General features: G+C 33.4%; 1 protein-coding gene across 1 annotated transcript; it reads right to left on the bottom strand.

Annotated features, from left to right (window-relative positions):
• Positions 1 to 10,192: 10,192 nt before the first annotated feature.
• Positions 10,193 to 18,898, bottom strand: LOC126776718 (apoptosis-inducing factor 1, mitochondrial-like). The gene is made up of 16 exons (XM_050499407.1): positions 18,711 to 18,898; positions 18,079 to 18,293; positions 16,466 to 16,609; positions 16,324 to 16,384; positions 16,086 to 16,222; positions 15,563 to 15,690; positions 14,447 to 14,634; positions 14,176 to 14,361; positions 13,380 to 13,532; positions 12,548 to 12,630; positions 12,307 to 12,432; positions 12,015 to 12,191; positions 11,346 to 11,461; positions 10,805 to 10,928; positions 10,599 to 10,723; positions 10,193 to 10,297 (listed from the first exon to the last, which is right to left on the bottom strand). The coding sequence occupies exons 1-16, from the start codon at positions 18,799 to 18,801 to the stop codon at positions 10,282 to 10,284; spliced, it is 2,070 nt and encodes a 689-aa protein (XP_050355364.1). The 5' UTR covers positions 18,802 to 18,898; the 3' UTR covers positions 10,193 to 10,281.
• Positions 18,899 to 19,528: the final 630 nt, after the last annotated feature.

Raw genomic sequence — 19,528 nt, 5'->3', positions numbered from 1 at the left:
AAAACGCTAGCAGCATTTCCTCTTTGACTCGCAATTCCGAGTCGAAAAATGAACCAGCCTTCGGTTAAAAATTAATTAATTAATATAATTAATTGTGAGGTTACAACATTGTATGAAATAAAAAATAAGGTTTACTTTTGGATACAGACGTAGTACTTATGATATTCACACATCAGTTACAAAACAAAGTAGAATTTTAGTATTCTTGTACTTGTATTCGTATTGAATTCTTAAATCAATTTTTAATTTGTTCGCTCGTTTCATACAATTTTAATTTATCAGAAATAAGGTTTTCTATAAGATAAAAACTATGCAACTAAATAGGATTTTCTTTAAAGATGTTAACATTAACGATAATCAAGAAAAGGGGTAGAAATATTTAAGATAGAAACAAATGTGTCCCAGATATTAGTGTCTATAATAAAAATCCGCAGAGGTAAAGCTAATCCTATCGAAATATTATTATTAAATGCATGTGGCATTACAGTACATCGCAGTACAAGATTATAAAGACGATGAAAAAGCGTATATATTGAATTTATTAATATGTAATAATATATATAGTTACTATATAAATAAAGATTAAACTTTGTATGTCAGCCAGTAATTATAAAATTTTATTGAGTAGAAATCGTGCCGAGGAAAAAACGCAGTTGCTTTTTCACAAGTCTACTCGTTCTGAGGTTAAAAAAAAAATTGTTTATATGGATATCTGTGTCTGTATTTGTTTGAATATTTCATTTTATATAATATTTGTAAGAAGAAAAAAAAATATCCTGAAAAATACCACCAGGTGATACAAGCTTAATTTTAGTTTATAATTGCTTATTCCACCTTGCTGTTCCAATCCAGATTTCCGTTATCCACCACATTATATTAATTTCATTATATATTTTCTTATACAGTGTAAAGACGACGTGATGTCAGCCAGTATCCTGCTATATTCTTTTTGATAAAACTTGTTTTTTATTTGTTGTATGTGTCTGTTAGCAGTTTGTTTTATATATTAAGTTTTATCTTATTCTATCTCAAGCTCAATGGGTAAGGAAAACATCGTTAGCTCTACCTTACGAATATTTGTAAACCCACAGTGAATTTTTTTTATGAAGCAATCTTCAAGCGGCTTCTTTAAGAGTGAACCTCAGTCCAGCAGTGGGACATAAACTGCCCGTTTATGTAACTATGTATATGTATGTCTGGCATATATTGAGTACATTCCAGATTAACATTATCCTTTTATGGGTTTTCCCGACCAGAGTTTGAACCTCTTAAGCTCTTAAGCTAGTCACAGAACAACACAGCAGTACAGAAAGGATCATAATCATTATAATTTAATTTCAATTAAGATATCGGTGTGTTTCTATCTTAACTTGTTTTATATTTACTAGCACTCTTAGAAACAAAAGCGGTTTCTCCACAATGAAGGCGTGTTGTTCTTTTCTTGGGTTTTTATAAAAATGATGTTGACTAAAATAATTAAAATTCATTCCACGTATATAATAGTAGAGATGAAATTCTATTTTTATATTCAAATAAGAAATATAATACAAAGAACGTATTGTTGTATAATAAAATATGTACCTGCATATCATTTTCATTATGTATACAAAACAAAAACAATCATTTTTGTTTATTTAAACCAGCGATATTTAACTTTTTCTTTATAGTACAAGCAAAAAATATTTAGGTAATGATTTGTTAGGTTTTGGGATTGTTACAAATTAAATTAAACAACTAAGAACGGATTTATCGAGTATTTTTTAAATATTTTTTATCTTTTCATGCCGTTTCATACACTTTTCAGTGTCCGTGGATACAAGCATTTGCTTAATTCAAATTATTTAGGTGTTAATAAAAACCTTTGAAAATTGAAATAGTTCAAAGTAACATCAAGCGGGTCAACCACAAGAGCCCGGTGGGCCTTCGTATCTAATCATTTAAATATTTTATATCTTTAATTCAGGCTTTACGGCATATTTTGAAATAGTTTCGTCACAAACTAAATTCCACGTTGGCAAAGTCGCTTGTTTTGTTAGTAATAATAATAAAGTGGTAACTTTCGTTTATTGTATACTTGTTCTGGATTTCAACTTCTGAAATCGATTACGATTGATATGAAATTTTAACAATATTATGATAGGTTCAGTTCAGAAATATAGTATATTTAAAACTAAAATAAAAGACTTTCGAAGAATAGATTTAAACAAGAAATACGGGCAAATGGACTACCTGGTTGTAAGTAGTCACCACCGCCCATAGACATTAACGCTGTAAGAAATATTAACCATTAATTACATCGCCATGCGCCAACAACCTTGGGAACTAAGATGTTATGTCCCTTGTGCACGTAGTTACAATCTCACTCACCCTTCAAAACAGAACACCACAGAAAACCAATCAATGCAAAAACAAGTTGCAAGCTACGCGTCTATTCACAAATTATTTACGCGATTTTTTAATATTCGAACTAATCCCGTTTACAATAACCTCTTTATTTTTATAACTAAATTTTCTTGCGAATCTTCGGAAAAAAAGTAGTAGACTGTTTTTAAGCCGGAATGGGTGCCTTGTTATTCTCGTTAACAATTTAAGTAGAAAATATAAACACTCGCTAAGCCTTCGTTAGCCGCTTAGAATATTCTCGTTGCATATCGTAAAATAGTTTTAATAGTTTGGGTTTTTCATTATAACGATCCATTCCACTTTTTACATACTTATAAATGGTTCCAAATATAAAGAAATACTACAGTTAAGAGTCGAGATGGCCCAATGGTTAGAACATGGGAATCTTAACCATCAATAAAAATCGCGTATTCAAACCACATCACTGAATTTATGTGCCTAATTTGTGTATGTGCCTAATTTATTATCTCGTGCTCAACGATTAGAGAAATACATCGTAAAGAATAATGAGTCAGATGAACTTCTTTTGACATAAGGGTTTATTGGTGCAGAGTGGTGGAATAAACTCCAAACCTTTTCCTATAATAGAGAAAGAGGAGAGGTGACATTAACAGGCTTACTTTACTACAATGAAATCGTCATATCACAAGCGTTACCCATATCAATATAACGTTGCGTTTACTGCATTGTTCTATATATTGAGAACCGTTGCAAAAATCTATCTATCCCTACATATTGACCTGGTTGGATTTACTTAGCCTATTTAGCAAATAAAGCCGAAGATCCAAGGGATTTATTTCCAGGCCAGGCCAATGAGAGATACTGAAAAATTCTCAGCAGCCTCGAGTAAGGAGCTTTAGACACTTGTTGATAACGTATCCATTGCGAGCGATCCCTATTTGGTCCATTTCACCCGTTTCCTCTTTGTTCCATTGCGCCTATAAACGATTAATAAACGATTTTTTGAACTCACAGCTCTTTTGGAGACACTACATTCATTTTCCTATTTTTTAAAATTAAATAGCTATGTGAATAGGCAAAAGTGTCATCTGATAGCAAGTGTTCACCACCACCCATAAACATGGGCTATGTACAAAATATTAAGCATTCCTTACATAACCAATGTGCCACCAATCTCCGTTATGCCTGTAGTTACCCTGGTTCACCTTTCAAACCGCAATACAACAATACTAAGTATTGCTTTAGCGGTAGAACATCTGATGAGTGGGTGGTACCCAGATGGGCTAGCACAAGGCCCTACTACCACGAGCATGTGTTGAATGAAATCTGCCACAGGTGTTTCCATCATCCTGCATATGACCACCACCAAGTACAAGTCCTATTAAATATAAAAAGGCCCGATTTCCATAACTTATCGTCACCAATTGTGTATACCCTATTTATATTCGCCGGGAGGGCAAATGACTCTACTCCATCTGATGGTAAGTGGTAGTAGAGTCCAAACGCGACGACGGCCAGTACAGACGGGAAAAACGTTCTGCACTAGCCGCCTTCGCCTTGCCGGCTCGCAAGATGCCTCTTCACGCCTCGTTTTATTATTCCAATCGGAGTAAGAGTAATCAAACCGTAGATTTACAAAATGCATGCGATTTTCTAATTGTTCTGCTTTATTACACACTATCCTTATTTATAATACAACACTATTCCACTTAACTAGTTAAAACCACATTAATTTAACTTACGAAGTTCCGATTACAACTTCGCGGATATTGATAAAACCATTTTTTTGCGAATCCCATAGTGAATATCATAGATTATTCAAGATCTCGACCAATGATATCGGCGTCAAAGTTGTTTATTTGGGCTTACTCCTCTTGTTTGAATAGGCTATATATTATAAAGTCGCCATACCGTCACAATTTTACAATCGAAAGATTTTGATAGTTTCAAGAGATGTTGTTGTAAAATTAAATTGCTACATAAAACGTTTAAAGACCTTTTGTAGTCGTGTTATAAAGATATGCTGTTTATGTTTGTTTCTTGAATAATATTGCTTGTCACAACTTCATGAAAAAATTCAAACGTGTTCTTAACAGCGTCATAATATATGAAACGAATTACATATATATAACAAATCACAACCGTCGAAAGCATTATTTTTGTTTTATGGTTAGTATTAGTCTTTCCTTTTTTTCTTTATTCTGGCGTGTATCTACGCTGGTTGAGCGGAAAATGTTTTGAGATGAAACATGACATCACTCGGATTCAAAATTGAAGCATTTAATTTTTTTTTTTTTTTTTATATTCGCCGGGAGGGCAAATGACTCTACTCCACCTGTTGGTAAGTGGTAGTAGAGTCCAAACGCGACGACGGCCAGTACAGACGGGAAAAACGTTCTGCACTAGCCGCCTTCGCCTTGCCGGTCCGCAAGATGCCTCTTCACGCCTCGTTTGAAGGAACCCGGGTTGTAAGAGGAGGGGAACACGTGAGCTGGTAAGGAATTCCATTTTTTGGAAGTGCGACAAAGAAAGGAGTTGCCAAATTTCTTTGTTCGCGATGGAATTGATGTCACAGTTAGGCGGTGACATCGAGAACCAGCTCGCGTGGACTTAAGAAGGAAGGGGGAAGCAGGAATTAGAGAGAATAATTCCTCAGAGCACTCGCCGTGATACAGTCGATAGCCGCCGTGATACAGTCGATAGGCGCCGTGATACAGTCGATAGATAATGATAATGATGATGAGTAGAAACCTTTAACACTACAGTCGATATGTAGAACAATGAATTATAATGAAACGAATTAATTTATTAAACACAATATAAAAACATAATAATTATATTTCTTACAATAAATTTAATTAAATACTTTATTAATTTCATGTTTACAGGACATTGGATACGAATATTTATTAGTTTTTTGTCTTGTTTATTTAACTGTATACTATTAATGTGTAAGAGGTAATTGACCTTACACGTGGCCTTATCAAAGATATTAGGATGATATCATAGACAATTTATTACTTTTTAATGATTTAACATATTTCTAACATTTTTTTCCTTTGATAAATATTAAGAGCCAAATTATCCAAGAGGTTTAAAAACGTTACTCTTAAGCAAATTATGGGTAATGTATAAAATTAATTACATTATATTTCATAATGTTTTCTATATCATTAATATCAATCTCAAATCATACGTAAATTTCAACGTCATTTCGTCGCTCCACACTGCTATATATAGAAAAACATTTTTCATGTACCGCGTGTTGCCGACGCTCATTATACCGGCGTTCATTCAATAACCACACACAAATTTGTGACACCCGATAGCGTCTGCTCGGTTTTTCAGAGCATGTTTTCAGGTCATCGCAAAACTGAACTTGATTTGGCCAGTAAATTCCTGTCTATACCATTTCATTCGGAAACTGAAATTTTATTTTTTAGTAGAAAAAAATTTAAACGAATAGTTGGATAGATGTAAAATTAAACATATTTTTGTACTTAATCAAAAATGAAGCCAGCTAAATTTAATTAAACTTTCGCAATGTATTTTATACATTTAATTTATTACATTCGGATTCTACGTAAGATTTTTTTTTATTATTTATATTTTGGATAGAGCTATATCCATCTTGACCATATATATGAACAACAAGGCCAAGATTGCAACGATATACAGCTTATACAATACCCTTGAATAATGCAATTTTTGAAAGTTAATAGCAGTGTCGGATTTAATTTTGTGATTTTCTTATTTAGCTCTAAATCAATAGATATTATTGATATGAGTTGTTTCTATTCATAATTAGAATAAAATATAATTTCTTTATAAATTGACTAGACTAGAGCTCTATTGCATACAAGCATAGTTATAAGCCATTGTGTCATGTGACGTGATATGCAGTTCATCGACGATGTAAAAAGTTATATACATCAAAATCCAAATATACTTTATTTAAGAATACTGTTTGAATTGTCATTTTACAGCGTTATGTTAAATATAAATTTACCAACGGTTGGGATTTTTTCCATTTTTCCAAGATGAAGTACCCTGTATCCCTTTCTGGATCCCTGGTATTCCAACTAGGAGCTCTGCTCCGTTAATGAGTTCAAAAAGAAATAACCAAGAACACACTTTCACATTTATGATAATAAATTAATATGACCACTCGTTGATGTCCCACAGCTAGGCTGTAAGGCTTTTGATGAAGGATTTGTTGCGATCACCCGTGCCACTGATTGGCGGAAATGTCTCAGAAATTCTGACAACAGACCCAATTTACCTCAAAATGTCTTTCCCTATCGTTAAAAATAAAATTATTTATGTAAAAAAATATCCTAATTCAATTGGAACAGAATATATTTATGAACTTATCTTTATTTTATTTATCTATGAGCGGTCTCTTGTTTGTTTTAATAAAATATATAACAATGTTATGTATACGAAGAACTGAACTTAACATAACGAATATTTTCGTAACACAAATTAATAATTAAATGGAAACTTAAGTTTAATAGGTTAATTGTTTCTATAACATATAATAAATATGTACAAGGTTGCTATAATGCCTAATAATACTAAAAATACAAACTCGAAAAACCTTCATAGTTATCTGATAGACTCCTTTAATACTTTCTGGAACAATACCGCCTATAGACGTCATAACATACTTACCTATTGAGAGTAATGTAGTGTAATGTCCTTGAAAGTGTTAACTAACGATCTGCATTTTAAACTCGAAATTTTTTCATAACATTTTATTTAACTAGGAATGTTATTTATTTTATCATCAATTAACTTGAAACTACTAAATAAAAAAAAATGTTTAAATTAAAAAAAAATATTATTCATAATGCGAGTCCACAATTAACTTATAATTTATTAAAAAGACAATGGATCTGCGGAAGACGTACAGCGGCGAGCAATTAAAAAAATAAAAGAATCAATAAAATCAAAACAGACCACAAAATGTACTATACAATTAATTTATGATAATTGTATTTTTTTTATTTTGAGAACAATTATTTTTAAGCGATGAGGTTATTTATTGCTTATAAAATTATCTCGCTTAAAGTAATATATACGAAATACAAGACAAATACTACTCTACTGAAAAACGAATGCGTAGTCAGTACACTCTTTTGTGAGGCAATGTTTACGGTTCTACAACAGATTCCCAGAAAGCGTCCAAAATGCCTCTGTGTTATATTTAAAAATATTGTAAAGAAACGCTTGTTTGGAAAAGGTTATTATACAATTAGTAAGTTAACGGAGCACATCTTGGGAATGAAACGATCGCCTCCTAGCTATTCCTTTGTTTTATTTAAAATTTGTGAACAATCATAAATTCTGACAATAAAAAACCCGCTGTGTTTCTTTCGTGCGTTTCTTTATCTGTCACCAACAAACAGTTCAATGAATGTAATAGGCTTATTTTTTATAGGTGTTCTTGAATTTAGTGTACCTTTAATTGCACTGGTCAATCACCCTTCAACCCGGAACACATCATGATATTAGGAACAAGCATATAACACCGAACAACAAATTTCATATGGTCGCACCGTTATATAAATAAATTTTACATTTATTTAAAAAAAATATGAGCCATAACAAAATAAAATCTACGAAGAAGTTTATCCAGTGCTGACTTAACAAGTTTATATGGCAGTTTAAAAACAGTTTTAAAACGCTCTTTTAAATTAAAACAGAAAAACGCAAACTCCAACGCAAGATAATCAATTTACCGCCGGCGCCCGGCGTTGCTTAATGTATTTAGAATCTTTTACGTTTTTAGGAAAAGCAAGTCGAGGTCTGTCGTGTTTTTATAGCTTGAATTACAACGTGCTGTGGAGAGCGGTTGATTTTCAGCTAAGCTAGTCGTTTTATTTGTTAACGAAGTACCGTTATGTTCATTTTGTGATAAAACGCGATTTCATACTATAATTCGTTTTCTTGGTAATGTGTTGTGATTTATACGATTCTTATTATTTTTTTAGTCCTTATTACAATTATTTTTCCCTTCAAAATAAAATATTATTAAATATCTTTCGGCCTTACTTATAACCGTTATTTGCTATTGTTAAACACCGTTTTTTTTTCTTTCTTTCATTATTCATTTGACATTCGAAAGAAGAGGACAGCATTGTTTAACTAATTACCCACTAAACAACGCTTATAAGACTTTTTTACTGGATAGCTTATATACCAATCGAAATTAAAAAATAACAAATAGGTAGACATATAAATCACAACCACGTGAAATGATTATACGGATCAGCATTTCCCCAGTGAATCGCAGTTGTGATTCTCTTTGCGAAAAATAAAACAGCACTCCTATCAATAGAGGGGACAATAGGACGGCTGTATTTTTTAAAAGTTTTATTGCGAGCCATTTTACTGGCACAAATATAACACTAAATTAGAAATATTATTGCAAATCTACCGCTTCGGCATTTTCTGAAATGACTAAATTTTTATACATAACTTTCGGCATGAGAAAGGAAAGATTTTCTAATAAATGGATAAAGAATAACCAATTTAATGTTCCATTTACAAACATTATTTTTGAAACTTTTTATAAGGTATGTAGTATGAATAGCAAGTCAGTTCAAAAACATAATACCTACCTACTATACTATACTCTTGATATATTTAGACGAATCAAATAAATTTATAAATAAATTTATATATTGTAATAAAGAACGCAAATTTTCCTATACTCGGCGTTATTTTTACGTTTAATTTATTTAGTATTTTAAACAGTTTCTTTTTTTATATTTGTCGGGAGGGCAAATGATAGAGTCATTTAATTACGGATTCCTTTAAAGTATTAACAGTGCTAATAATTCTAAGTAGATCGAAGGAATATAGCCCGTCTAGTGATATTGAAGTCGCAAATTCGATCCAGATCCCTCAGGCTATTTTTTTTTTTTATATTCGCCGAGAGAGCAAATGACTTTACTCCACCTGATGGCGAGTGGTAAAAGAGCCCAAACGCGACGACGGCCAGTACGGCCGGGAAGAATGTTCTGCAATAACCGCCTTCGCCTTGCCGGCTCGGAAGATGCCTCTTCACGCCTCATCTGAAGGAACCCGGGTTGTAAGAGGAGGGGAACACGTGAGCTGTTAAGGAATTCCATTTTTTGGAAGTGCGACAAAGAAAGGATTTGCCAAATTTCTTTGTACGCCATGGAATTGATATCACAGTTAGGCGGTGACATCGAGAGCCAGCTCGCGTAAGTCTACGCGAAGGAAGGGGGAAGCAAGAATTAGAGAGAATAATTCCTCAGAGCACTCGCCGTGATACAGTCGATAGAAAGCGCTCAGCGCTGCTATCTCTCGACGCAATTGTAACAGTTTTCATTATTCATTACAAAGTTTGGTGGATTGTCAGAAATCTTCAAATGCAGATTTTCTTGTTTTATACCTGTAACCTCACTAACAACCATTATACGTTCGATACTAACTGACAAAGTAGTTACCGAACAATAACAGCTAGTATAAAATTATGACTACTAGTTTTTAATTACCTTTTCTCTTACGAAGGAAATTCACACGATATGTATAAATTACTTTTCAATACTGAAATAACCTCATGGACGATATTAAAACAATCACTAATTATTAAGTATAATACGAAATTAATTTATATTTTTTGTTTTTACGACTTCACTTGATTACTTACTGAATAGAAATAAAGTTGAAGTTCCCTCAGAAAATTACGAAAGCCTTACAAAAATTCTTTAAAAAAAGATTGATTAATTACATCAATTATATAAAACATTAATGTTAAATAAGTTAGAGAAAAAAATAACACAATAAAGTCCATCAAAAATTGTATGTATGTATTTCATTTTTTTTTATAAAAGCTATTGTAATGTATTAAAATGAAGCTCCGCAAAGCCCCGAACGTCCGCTTTATGCAAATCTCCGACTGAAAAAAAATTGTCACATTAGATTGATTAAAATAAATATATTTAAATAAGATTAAGCAAACATTTAATCTTATTTATATATTTTTTCGATTAAAAATAAATATAAAACAGCCTGTGTATTGGCGGAGGCGGGTGTTATGTACCTAATGTCCAAGCAAAATTTTATGATGATCAGTTGAATTGTTTAGACGTGATATCATTACAAACAAACAAACACGCATTTATTATATTAAATTAGGATTTAAGATAAAATCATTATCTTAGCTGATATAAATATTGTTAAAACAAAATTCATTATACTTTTGAATACAAGGTCCTTGTTCCTTAAGTTGTTCCTCGCTGAGATAGTCGCACTTGGTCTCCGGGAACCCGAACAGTTCTGCCAGCATGTTTATGTCCTTATAAGTTGGACGAGCTCGAAGAACCTGTGAAGAGTATCAGCAGTTTTGATGTGTATATCATTTAATTGGCTTAATTATTGTATATTCGTTATACGCTATCATTACCTCTGTGGCTACTCCATAGCGATCGTCAACGGGCGGTAAGTTCCAAAACACCAAACCAACTATCAACTCATCTCTTAGATAAAACAGCATTCCACGCTTGTATCTGTTCTGGTATTCTTCTGATCTGCATATATGTTTTTTTAATTTTATTATCAATACTTAGACTAATCTGTATAAGAAAAAGGAAAGTGCATACTGACGCCGAATGATATATATAATCTATAATGGCAACGTCCAAAGGACATTCAATAAGTAACAGCCTATAAATATCCCACTGCTGGGTTAAGGCGTCCTCCTTGAGAAAGTTTTGAGCTCTTTTCACTGCTCCAATGTGTGCAATGGATACAATGGATATATATGTGACCATTTGTCATCCGACATTTACGAGTTCCTTTGTTATGTTTTCCTTCACCAGCGAGCAAAGAAAGCACATAAGCCAAGATTTAATCTCCTAATCCTCGATTAAGATTCACGTGTTTTAACCACTGTGTCAAATCGGCTCTGGAAACTACATGAAGGACAGTAACTTTCCAATACAAACTTTTTGTAGCAAGGTCTGTCTCCTTCCCCAGCAGCTGGTGCTTTTGGTTTTGTATTTTCACTACACGGCTTGAAGATGCCTACAGTAGACATACATGCGCCGATCTCACCTACCGCCTATTAAATACATTACGTTTTTAAATCGTTTTACGTTTATATAACTAATTGTATGTATTTCTTTATTACTCGATTTTATTTGTGATCATTGTAACTACGTTCTATCAAGCCATTGAAATAAAAATTTTAATTTTTTTTTTATAATTTCCATTATATTATGTTTATATGGTCAAATGTTTTCAACCTAAAAATTAGAATCCGTATCAGTTTTATCGGTATATTTCAAGGGCCTAATTCGTTACTGAGTTTTCAAATAGATTAGCGCACATAATAATATATAAATCAAATAACCTCACGATATTATGTCATCGTTGATAAAAATAAATAACTTTCTAGATAGGTAATCCAGTTATTGCGTCAAATTTTTAACTTATCAACTTTCCTAATAAATACACTAATTCTAATATTATATATACATGTATATATGTTAATAGAGACTCAAACACAGAATAATGCAGGAAATAATAGTTCCGAATTATAAACAAATATTACAAAACTATTGGCTTGGATAAAACGGAAAGTTAAGAAAACTATACTAATAATGTCGTCTTACCTCCATTTCGAGAGAGTCTCCAAGGTGTAGAATAAAATGTGGTTCCATGTTACAGGGCACCCAGTAGCCAGTCATGTTGGCGCCGGCCACGTAGCCTTGCTCTTCAGCGTTGCCGAAGTGAGACAACCGAAGCCTGGTGTCTTTCCACTGGGAGTAGAAGCTCGCTGCGTCACCTGCCTAAAGTATGTATATCAATTAATTGATATAATTTGAAAATCGAATCGCAAAATCTTAATAACCTTGTCTAAAACCTTACGCCATTCTAAAATGAAACGCTATTCTGTTTTCTTACCACATATAAGTGAGTCCTCGCTTCCAACTCGGTGTTGACTAGAAAGCCTCCATTAACTGGGTCCAATTCTAAGAAAGATGGTTCTGCTAATTCTACACGCGGTTCTGTGCCAATCGCTACGAAGACCTATTGAAAGAAATATTTTTTTTATAAAATACATAGGTAGCCGCAAAAGTGCTCACAGGAACCTATTCGAATAAAGTATATTTTGTTTTTTATTTTTATATAACCACGTACTCACATAATCTGTGACTATAGAAGATCCATTAGATAATGTCAATTCAAGGCGTCCATCGGGAGTTTCGAAGGCATCATACACTTGGGCTAAATAAAAACATGTGACAATCATTAATATATTTATTTCAGTAAGGCAAAGTGTACGTTTAACATGTATGTGTATCGTAGTGAATAATACTATAAAATTTTGTTGAAGTAGGTAGTGTGTTTACATTTAATACTGTAAAATAACAATTCAAAATTGCTTTTTAAGCTATTTGAATTGATTTTGAAAACAACCAGTAAAAGTCACGAGTCAAAGGAAATAAATGTTTTTTATAGTTACTTATATACTATAAAATATATATAGACTAAAATTGTAAAGGTAATTTTATCAAAAAAAATATATCTAATGAAAATATGAAAATATAAAAACGTGGACACTAACTGCTGGACTAGTCCACAAATTCAAAGTCGCTCAGCGTGCTATGGAGCGAGCTATGCTCGGAGTATCTTTGAAGGATAAGATCAGAAATGAGATTATCCGGAAAAGAACCGGAGTCACCGACATAGCTTGCAAAATTAGCAGGCTGAAGTGGCAGTGGGCTGGTCACGTATGTCGTAGGACCGATGGCCGTTGGAGCAGACGAGTCCTAGAGTGGAGACCGCGAATCGGCAAGCGCAGCGTAGGGCGCCCTCCAGCCAGGTGGACCGACGACCTTAAGAAGGTGGCGGGCACCAACTGGATGCGGAAGGCGGAGGACAGGGAGCTTTGGCGCACCTTGGGAGAGGCCTATGTTCAGCAGTGGACAACGATTGGCTGTTGATTGATTTGATTGATTGAAAATATGCTTTACTTTTCGGTACGACAGTCACGCCTTCACACTTAATCTTCTCGGCTGCCCATTCTCCGATATACTCCGGTAACACTCCAGACATGATACCCTTGTCTTTGAAGATTTGCACGATCTGCAATGGTTCTTCTTGTTCATGGCGCTCCACCAATTGATCTGTAACACGAAATGTAACCGTGATTGTATATATATAACGAGAAATAAATATTTACAAACAGTTTATTTATTTTTAGATGAAACACCTAATGGTGGTGGACTATCTAGTGTAAAGTAAAAAGTAATAACCTGATAATAACCACAGCTGGGCACATTCAGGCAGGGGTCGGTCTCGTAATTATAGTAATTTAATTATCATATATTTAACAAACATAACGAATATAAAGAATTAGTTTTAGAGTAAATTAGAGATGGTTAGCGATCGTCGGACAAATAATCCTTTATGGTTATATTAAGAACAGCTTCTTGATCAATTAACAACCAAAGGAATAAAAAGTGCCTAGTTGGCTTTGCCTGGCTGGTTCTGAGATTATTATATAAAACAATCAATTCGAAAAGTATTTGCAGCCAATATACCAAACATAAGACAGTTTTTCAAGCATCAAATTAAATTGCGGATAAGAATAATTTGTAATATTTATAAAAAAAAAACTTAAATCTTATCTTTTTTCGATAGCAGATAATAAATTTTAGAGCATTGATAAAATCCTCCTTTTAAGTCAAATATTTCAGTCACAAAGATAACAACAAACATTGGATATGATTTTCAAATTTAAAATAAATAAAATAAAGTTAATCTTACTCATCTTCCCCAAGTACCAAGCAAGTTCGCATCCCAAGAAACCACCTCCTATGATAACTACATGCTTCGAAGCCTTCACCTTCCGATACGCGATCTCCAGATCTCGGATAGTACGAAGTGTGCACACTCTGTCCCGAATTGATTTCGACGCTGACTTGAATATGGATAGGTTATTCGCTTTTGCTCCTGACAGTAATAAAAAATAAACAAAACGATATTAAGAGTCTACAAAGTAAGCCTAGAAGTGGTACATTTCCAGGCTGTTACTAACCGGGCGCTAGCAGACATCTCTCGTAGTATATAGGCTGTTCCCCACACATCGTTTTCACCCAGACGACGTGGTCATCCGCGTCGACTCTTAGCACACACCAACCCCTCGCTATTGATACAGCCGGACCATTTTTCTTACGATAAAACTTTATTGGATCCAAGAAAGATGCACAATCGGCGTAGTACATACTAAAACAATATTATCTGGTGTTGAAACTGCGCGTCTTCTCTTACATAGTTCTCCAAAGAAAAACATGATACGTTTTTAATTTCTGACTACTATTTCTGATCTTTTTCTTATCAATCAGTAACGCATTAAGCACGTAGCGCAATATCTTTAATTTACAAACGAACGTGTTCAGTAGGTGAGTTTCAAATTGCACGCAAATGAATTGATACATACATATATATAGTGTATATCTATATATAATACCATTATTATTATATTATAGTTTATTAATACTTTTTAATATTTAAATATAATATCTGTATGAATGTAAATTAACTAAACTTCGTAAAGCTCTGTTCTCAAGGAAGTGGTTACCCATGTATTCTTATTGAGAATAATAATCTTTAGACCTATTCCAATTTTTTAATACATTCATTGCAAATTATCAAAAAGTAAAAAAGAAATATATCAAATCTTTTATTTTATACCCTCTACATTATTCCATAGTGAACAATACGTAATATGACGTACCAATAAATATAAGTGTCGAATATAATATAGTTAGATTAATATTATTGTCGCGACGTGTGATTTGTGGAATGTTCAATTGTGTTATTTGGATTTTTAAAAATAATTGATTGAGTAATTAACTTTTATTGTTTGTAATGTTCTATTTATATAAACACCAACTCGAGATTTTTATAAAATTAGTTGAAATATATATTCCCAACGCACATGCATATATTTTATAAATTATATATCATTGGAATATTATTTTGTTTGACACAACACCAGGGATGACATGAAACAGCCGCTATTGACTCGCCAACAAAAGAGAGAATTATTGTAACTTATACAAAAAACCTCTTCAGTATATTTCGTTTATGTATCCCTTGAGTAGTATTAAGCAAGAAAGTAATACTTCGGCTATAAAAGTTATGTACTTACGAATGTCGCGTGCCGTCTTCGATGTAATTGAGAGTTTTAATATCAGGTGGTTCGGGATTCCACCACATATGCTTAGACATTGGGGGCTGCATGTACGGCAGACAGTCCTCTTTCGTTATGAAGAAAACCTACACACTCATACTAATTATATTTAACAATATATTATATAGATTAAAATCAAAAGTAAATGATAGTTGTTAGGCTATGTTTGCATGAAGGCAGAATTCGTTTTATTTACGTCTTATTAATTAGATTATTTCTACGTTCCAAAGTACATCAACGAACGATGACAAAAGCATAAAAAACATGGCAAAGAAATAAATTTATTTATAATAAGTGACTGCAGAAGATTTATCAACATTTTAGTAAAGAAATTAGTTACAAAGGAACGACCCCTGTTTGAATCAGACAGATAAAAAACAGGTGATGCAATAAGACGGAAAATTTTACAATCGCTGATGAATGGTGGAGATTTTAGTCATATCTTAGCTTGATATGTTTTTTTAACTCTGCAATTAATTACCTTGGCGGTCTTATCGTGTTCCATGATCGCGCGGTATGCGGCCCATCCAGCAGCTCCAGCGCCTACTATCAGATACTGTACGCAGGCTGGTAAATCTTTACAGTGGTAAGGTGCCTTTAGTTTTCGTCGAGGGCGCCCTAGATTAAAATAAGATCGGGTGTATATTTATATAAAACTAATTTCGTCTTTTCTTCAAAAAAAAATATTAATAAAAAATACACTGAATAATTTCACTTACATTTCGATGTATGGTCACCAAGTTTAATTTGCATTTCTCGCCATAAATACACCTTATAAATCTGTAGGATTTCAAATAATTTATTAATATTGTATTATATTTTTAAAATATTAACATTTCCTTCTCACTGCTCTTAACTTACCAACCCCATAATACCAAAGAATGAAGCGACCGACCAGACGTAGATCCAAGGAAATGGTTTGGGTGGTGGCGGTGGACATTCAGGTGGTTCTGGTGGTGGCTTCACCGAGCATGGACCCTTCGTGCGCGCACAGTCTATCATAGGCTGCAAGATTTAGTAGATGATACGGAATATATTTTTTTTTTACACGCACTTCTCATTAAACTTAAGAATATTCCTTCATGTACAAGAGATAATAATACAGATTTATAATTGACTTCAGACAACTTGTTTTTTTCTGTATACTGATTTTGTTAAAGCTTAGCAAAAAAGTTCATCTGTCTACAAATCACATTCTACCGATTTAAGATAATATCTCAACCCTTGCATATTAATAACCGCTCTTTAAATACTTCGATTGGGTCATAAGTGTCAATGAATGTGGGGACTGACATTTTAATGTAGCAAACATTGTACAAATATATTATCTATTTTATGATAAATGATGAGCTGTGTTTACGCCAATAATAAAAAAAATTTAATAAAAACAAGTCATAAAGTTTTATGAAGCAACATACAATTCTGACGAAGAAAAAGACTTATAAAGCAGGAATTAAGGAAACATTTTTACTGTACCATTTATTATTTAATATGCACCATCTTATATCAAAGACTAAATTTGTATTACAACAATTTTAACAAAATCAGAGCCCGTTTAAGTTAACTGCTCATCAGTTTTTACAAAATTTGACGCTTCGTCTGCTTCTCCAAATTCATCTTTTTCTGCTTGTGCAAGTAATGTAATTCTATCAAGAGGCTTCCAGGGTTCATGAAATGCGTATTTATATTTTTGCTGCCCATGGTAACCAAGTTTGGGCAACGGATCTTGCACCTCACGTGACAATTTGTTCAGTTTTGTTCCTTGTTTCTCCTTCCAGTAATCAGGATGAATGATTGGCGAATTACGGAATAAATCTTGCATCCCTTGGTAAGCGTTGTTACCAAAATTGATTTCTGCGCTATTGAAGAGTTCCCTTGAATCTTCGCTGAGTATTTCCTGCCAAAGAACGATATGTATACACGACTTTCATTTAGAATAACTTTAAGTGCGTTTGACGAAATCTCACAAAATAATCCATTTTCTGTCCCGTTTTCATAAAGAATTTATTTTACTATGAGCTTAATCTTACCAAAATATATTTGCTTGTAAATAATTTATTGTGCTCCTAATTCACCAATCATGGACACCTGCCCCTTATCCTTTCCTGCCTTTCCTTTGCCTCTACCAAATAGGCTTCTTAAATATCCGAAAAAGCCCTCGCTAGTCGGGTCCTCTTGTTTTTCTTGCTGCTCTTCTGGACTCTGTTGAGCGTTGTGCTGTTGATGTTGATGGGGATGTTCTGAATGGCTATAACCCGGATGTTGGTCGCGTCCTCCTCCGGAATGGCTGGTAGTGAACACCACACCCATCCACTGAATGAAGAAAGCACAAGCTGGATTTCATTAGATATTTAATTTTACGGGCTCTGATTTCGTCTAACGCACTTAACGCACGCTTTTAAGGTGCCCACCCCAAAAAATAAACATGACTATAAAGTTTTTTTAATACAACCAACATGAAATTTATACAATACCTTCGCATTACTGGGTGGCAAGGGAGGAACCACGACATCTGGAACTTTGATCCTGTAAGGGTCATAGTTCGGCGGTTGTGGGTCTCTAGGACACTCGTTTCGCCACGCCGGTGGTGGTGGGTCGCTTTTAGGCCATTGCGCGACCTGTTTGCCCTCAGATTGAGTTACATCTTTACAACAACTTCCTTTATCTTTGTTATAGTTCCTTGATTGTCCTGAAATTTCGTTATAATTCACATAAATACGACAACATTATAAGAAAATCTAAAACTATTGCAATTATATTGTAATATCCTAAAATTATCATCTATTCTGATTTATATACTCGTGATGTAATCATTACAAATTACCCTAATCTACAAAATACCTTGTAAACTTTATCTCTTAATAATTACAGCAGTACAATTATTTTTTTTATTTTGTGTAATGTACATAATGTGTAAGTACATTGTGTGGTATCCTATAATTAATATTTAATTACTGGAAGAGCAATGGAATCGATGCTCTACATTGTTAATTATTGGTAATTTGTGTCGAATGTATCTTTTGTTCGAGACTTAATATATAAATATATGAAATTGAAAAATGCGTTCCAAATTAAGGAGGAATATTAATTTTATTAAGAGACGTACCTAAGTAAGTTGCGACTTCCAGACTATTGTTGCTAACCACAGCATTAAGACGGCGAATATGGTTGCAGCATCTAAACGGACTATTTAACATCTTGTTTAAATATTTCGATAATACACAATAATTTAATGTTTATTGATCTATTGAAAAAAATGATTCACATAATTTTTGTGAATGACAGGAATTTGTAAGTTTTATGTTTTCTCGACAGTAATTAAAAAATCGAATTCGCAAAAAAAACTGTCAGAAGCTCGTGCGAATGATATATTTTTCTTTTGCGATAAAGAAGTTTTTAAAATGGTTTTTTTATATTTTAAATTGTATTTTATTAATTTAAGATTATATGGACCCATTGAACGAGCTTATAAAAAAAATAATATTATTATTATTTATAAACTCGTCCTCCAGACCGATTTCGGCCAATCTCAAGAGATTAGCCAACTGCGCAGGACATATTTCATAGGACATATTCATATGTGCACAAGTGTGAGCGCAAACACAGGTACACTCTTTATTCCCTAGTTCTCATAATCCGATGGGACGGCAATCGGACACGTCCGGACAGAGTTCAGGCGCAGGACGAGCATTTCTTAATGGTGAATTAGTCAGTGTAACAACAGGCACAAGAGACATGACAACTTCATTCCCAAGATTCCCACGGTTGGCGGGGCATTGGCGATGTAAGGACTGATAAATATTTCTTACATCGCCAATGTCTATGGGCGTTGGTGACCACTTAACATAAGGTGGCCCATATGCTCGTCCGCCTACCAATACCATAAAAAAAGTTCTACATACAGACCCCGTCGGTATCCTTTTC

Source organism: Nymphalis io, chromosome 21 (assembly GCF_905147045.1).
Source record: "Nymphalis io chromosome 21, ilAglIoxx1.1, whole genome shotgun sequence".
Classification (NCBI taxonomy): domain Eukaryota; kingdom Metazoa; phylum Arthropoda; class Insecta; order Lepidoptera; family Nymphalidae; genus Nymphalis; species Nymphalis io.
Note: the sequence above shows the minus strand (reverse complement) of the source record. Positions and strands in the feature narration are given on the sequence as shown.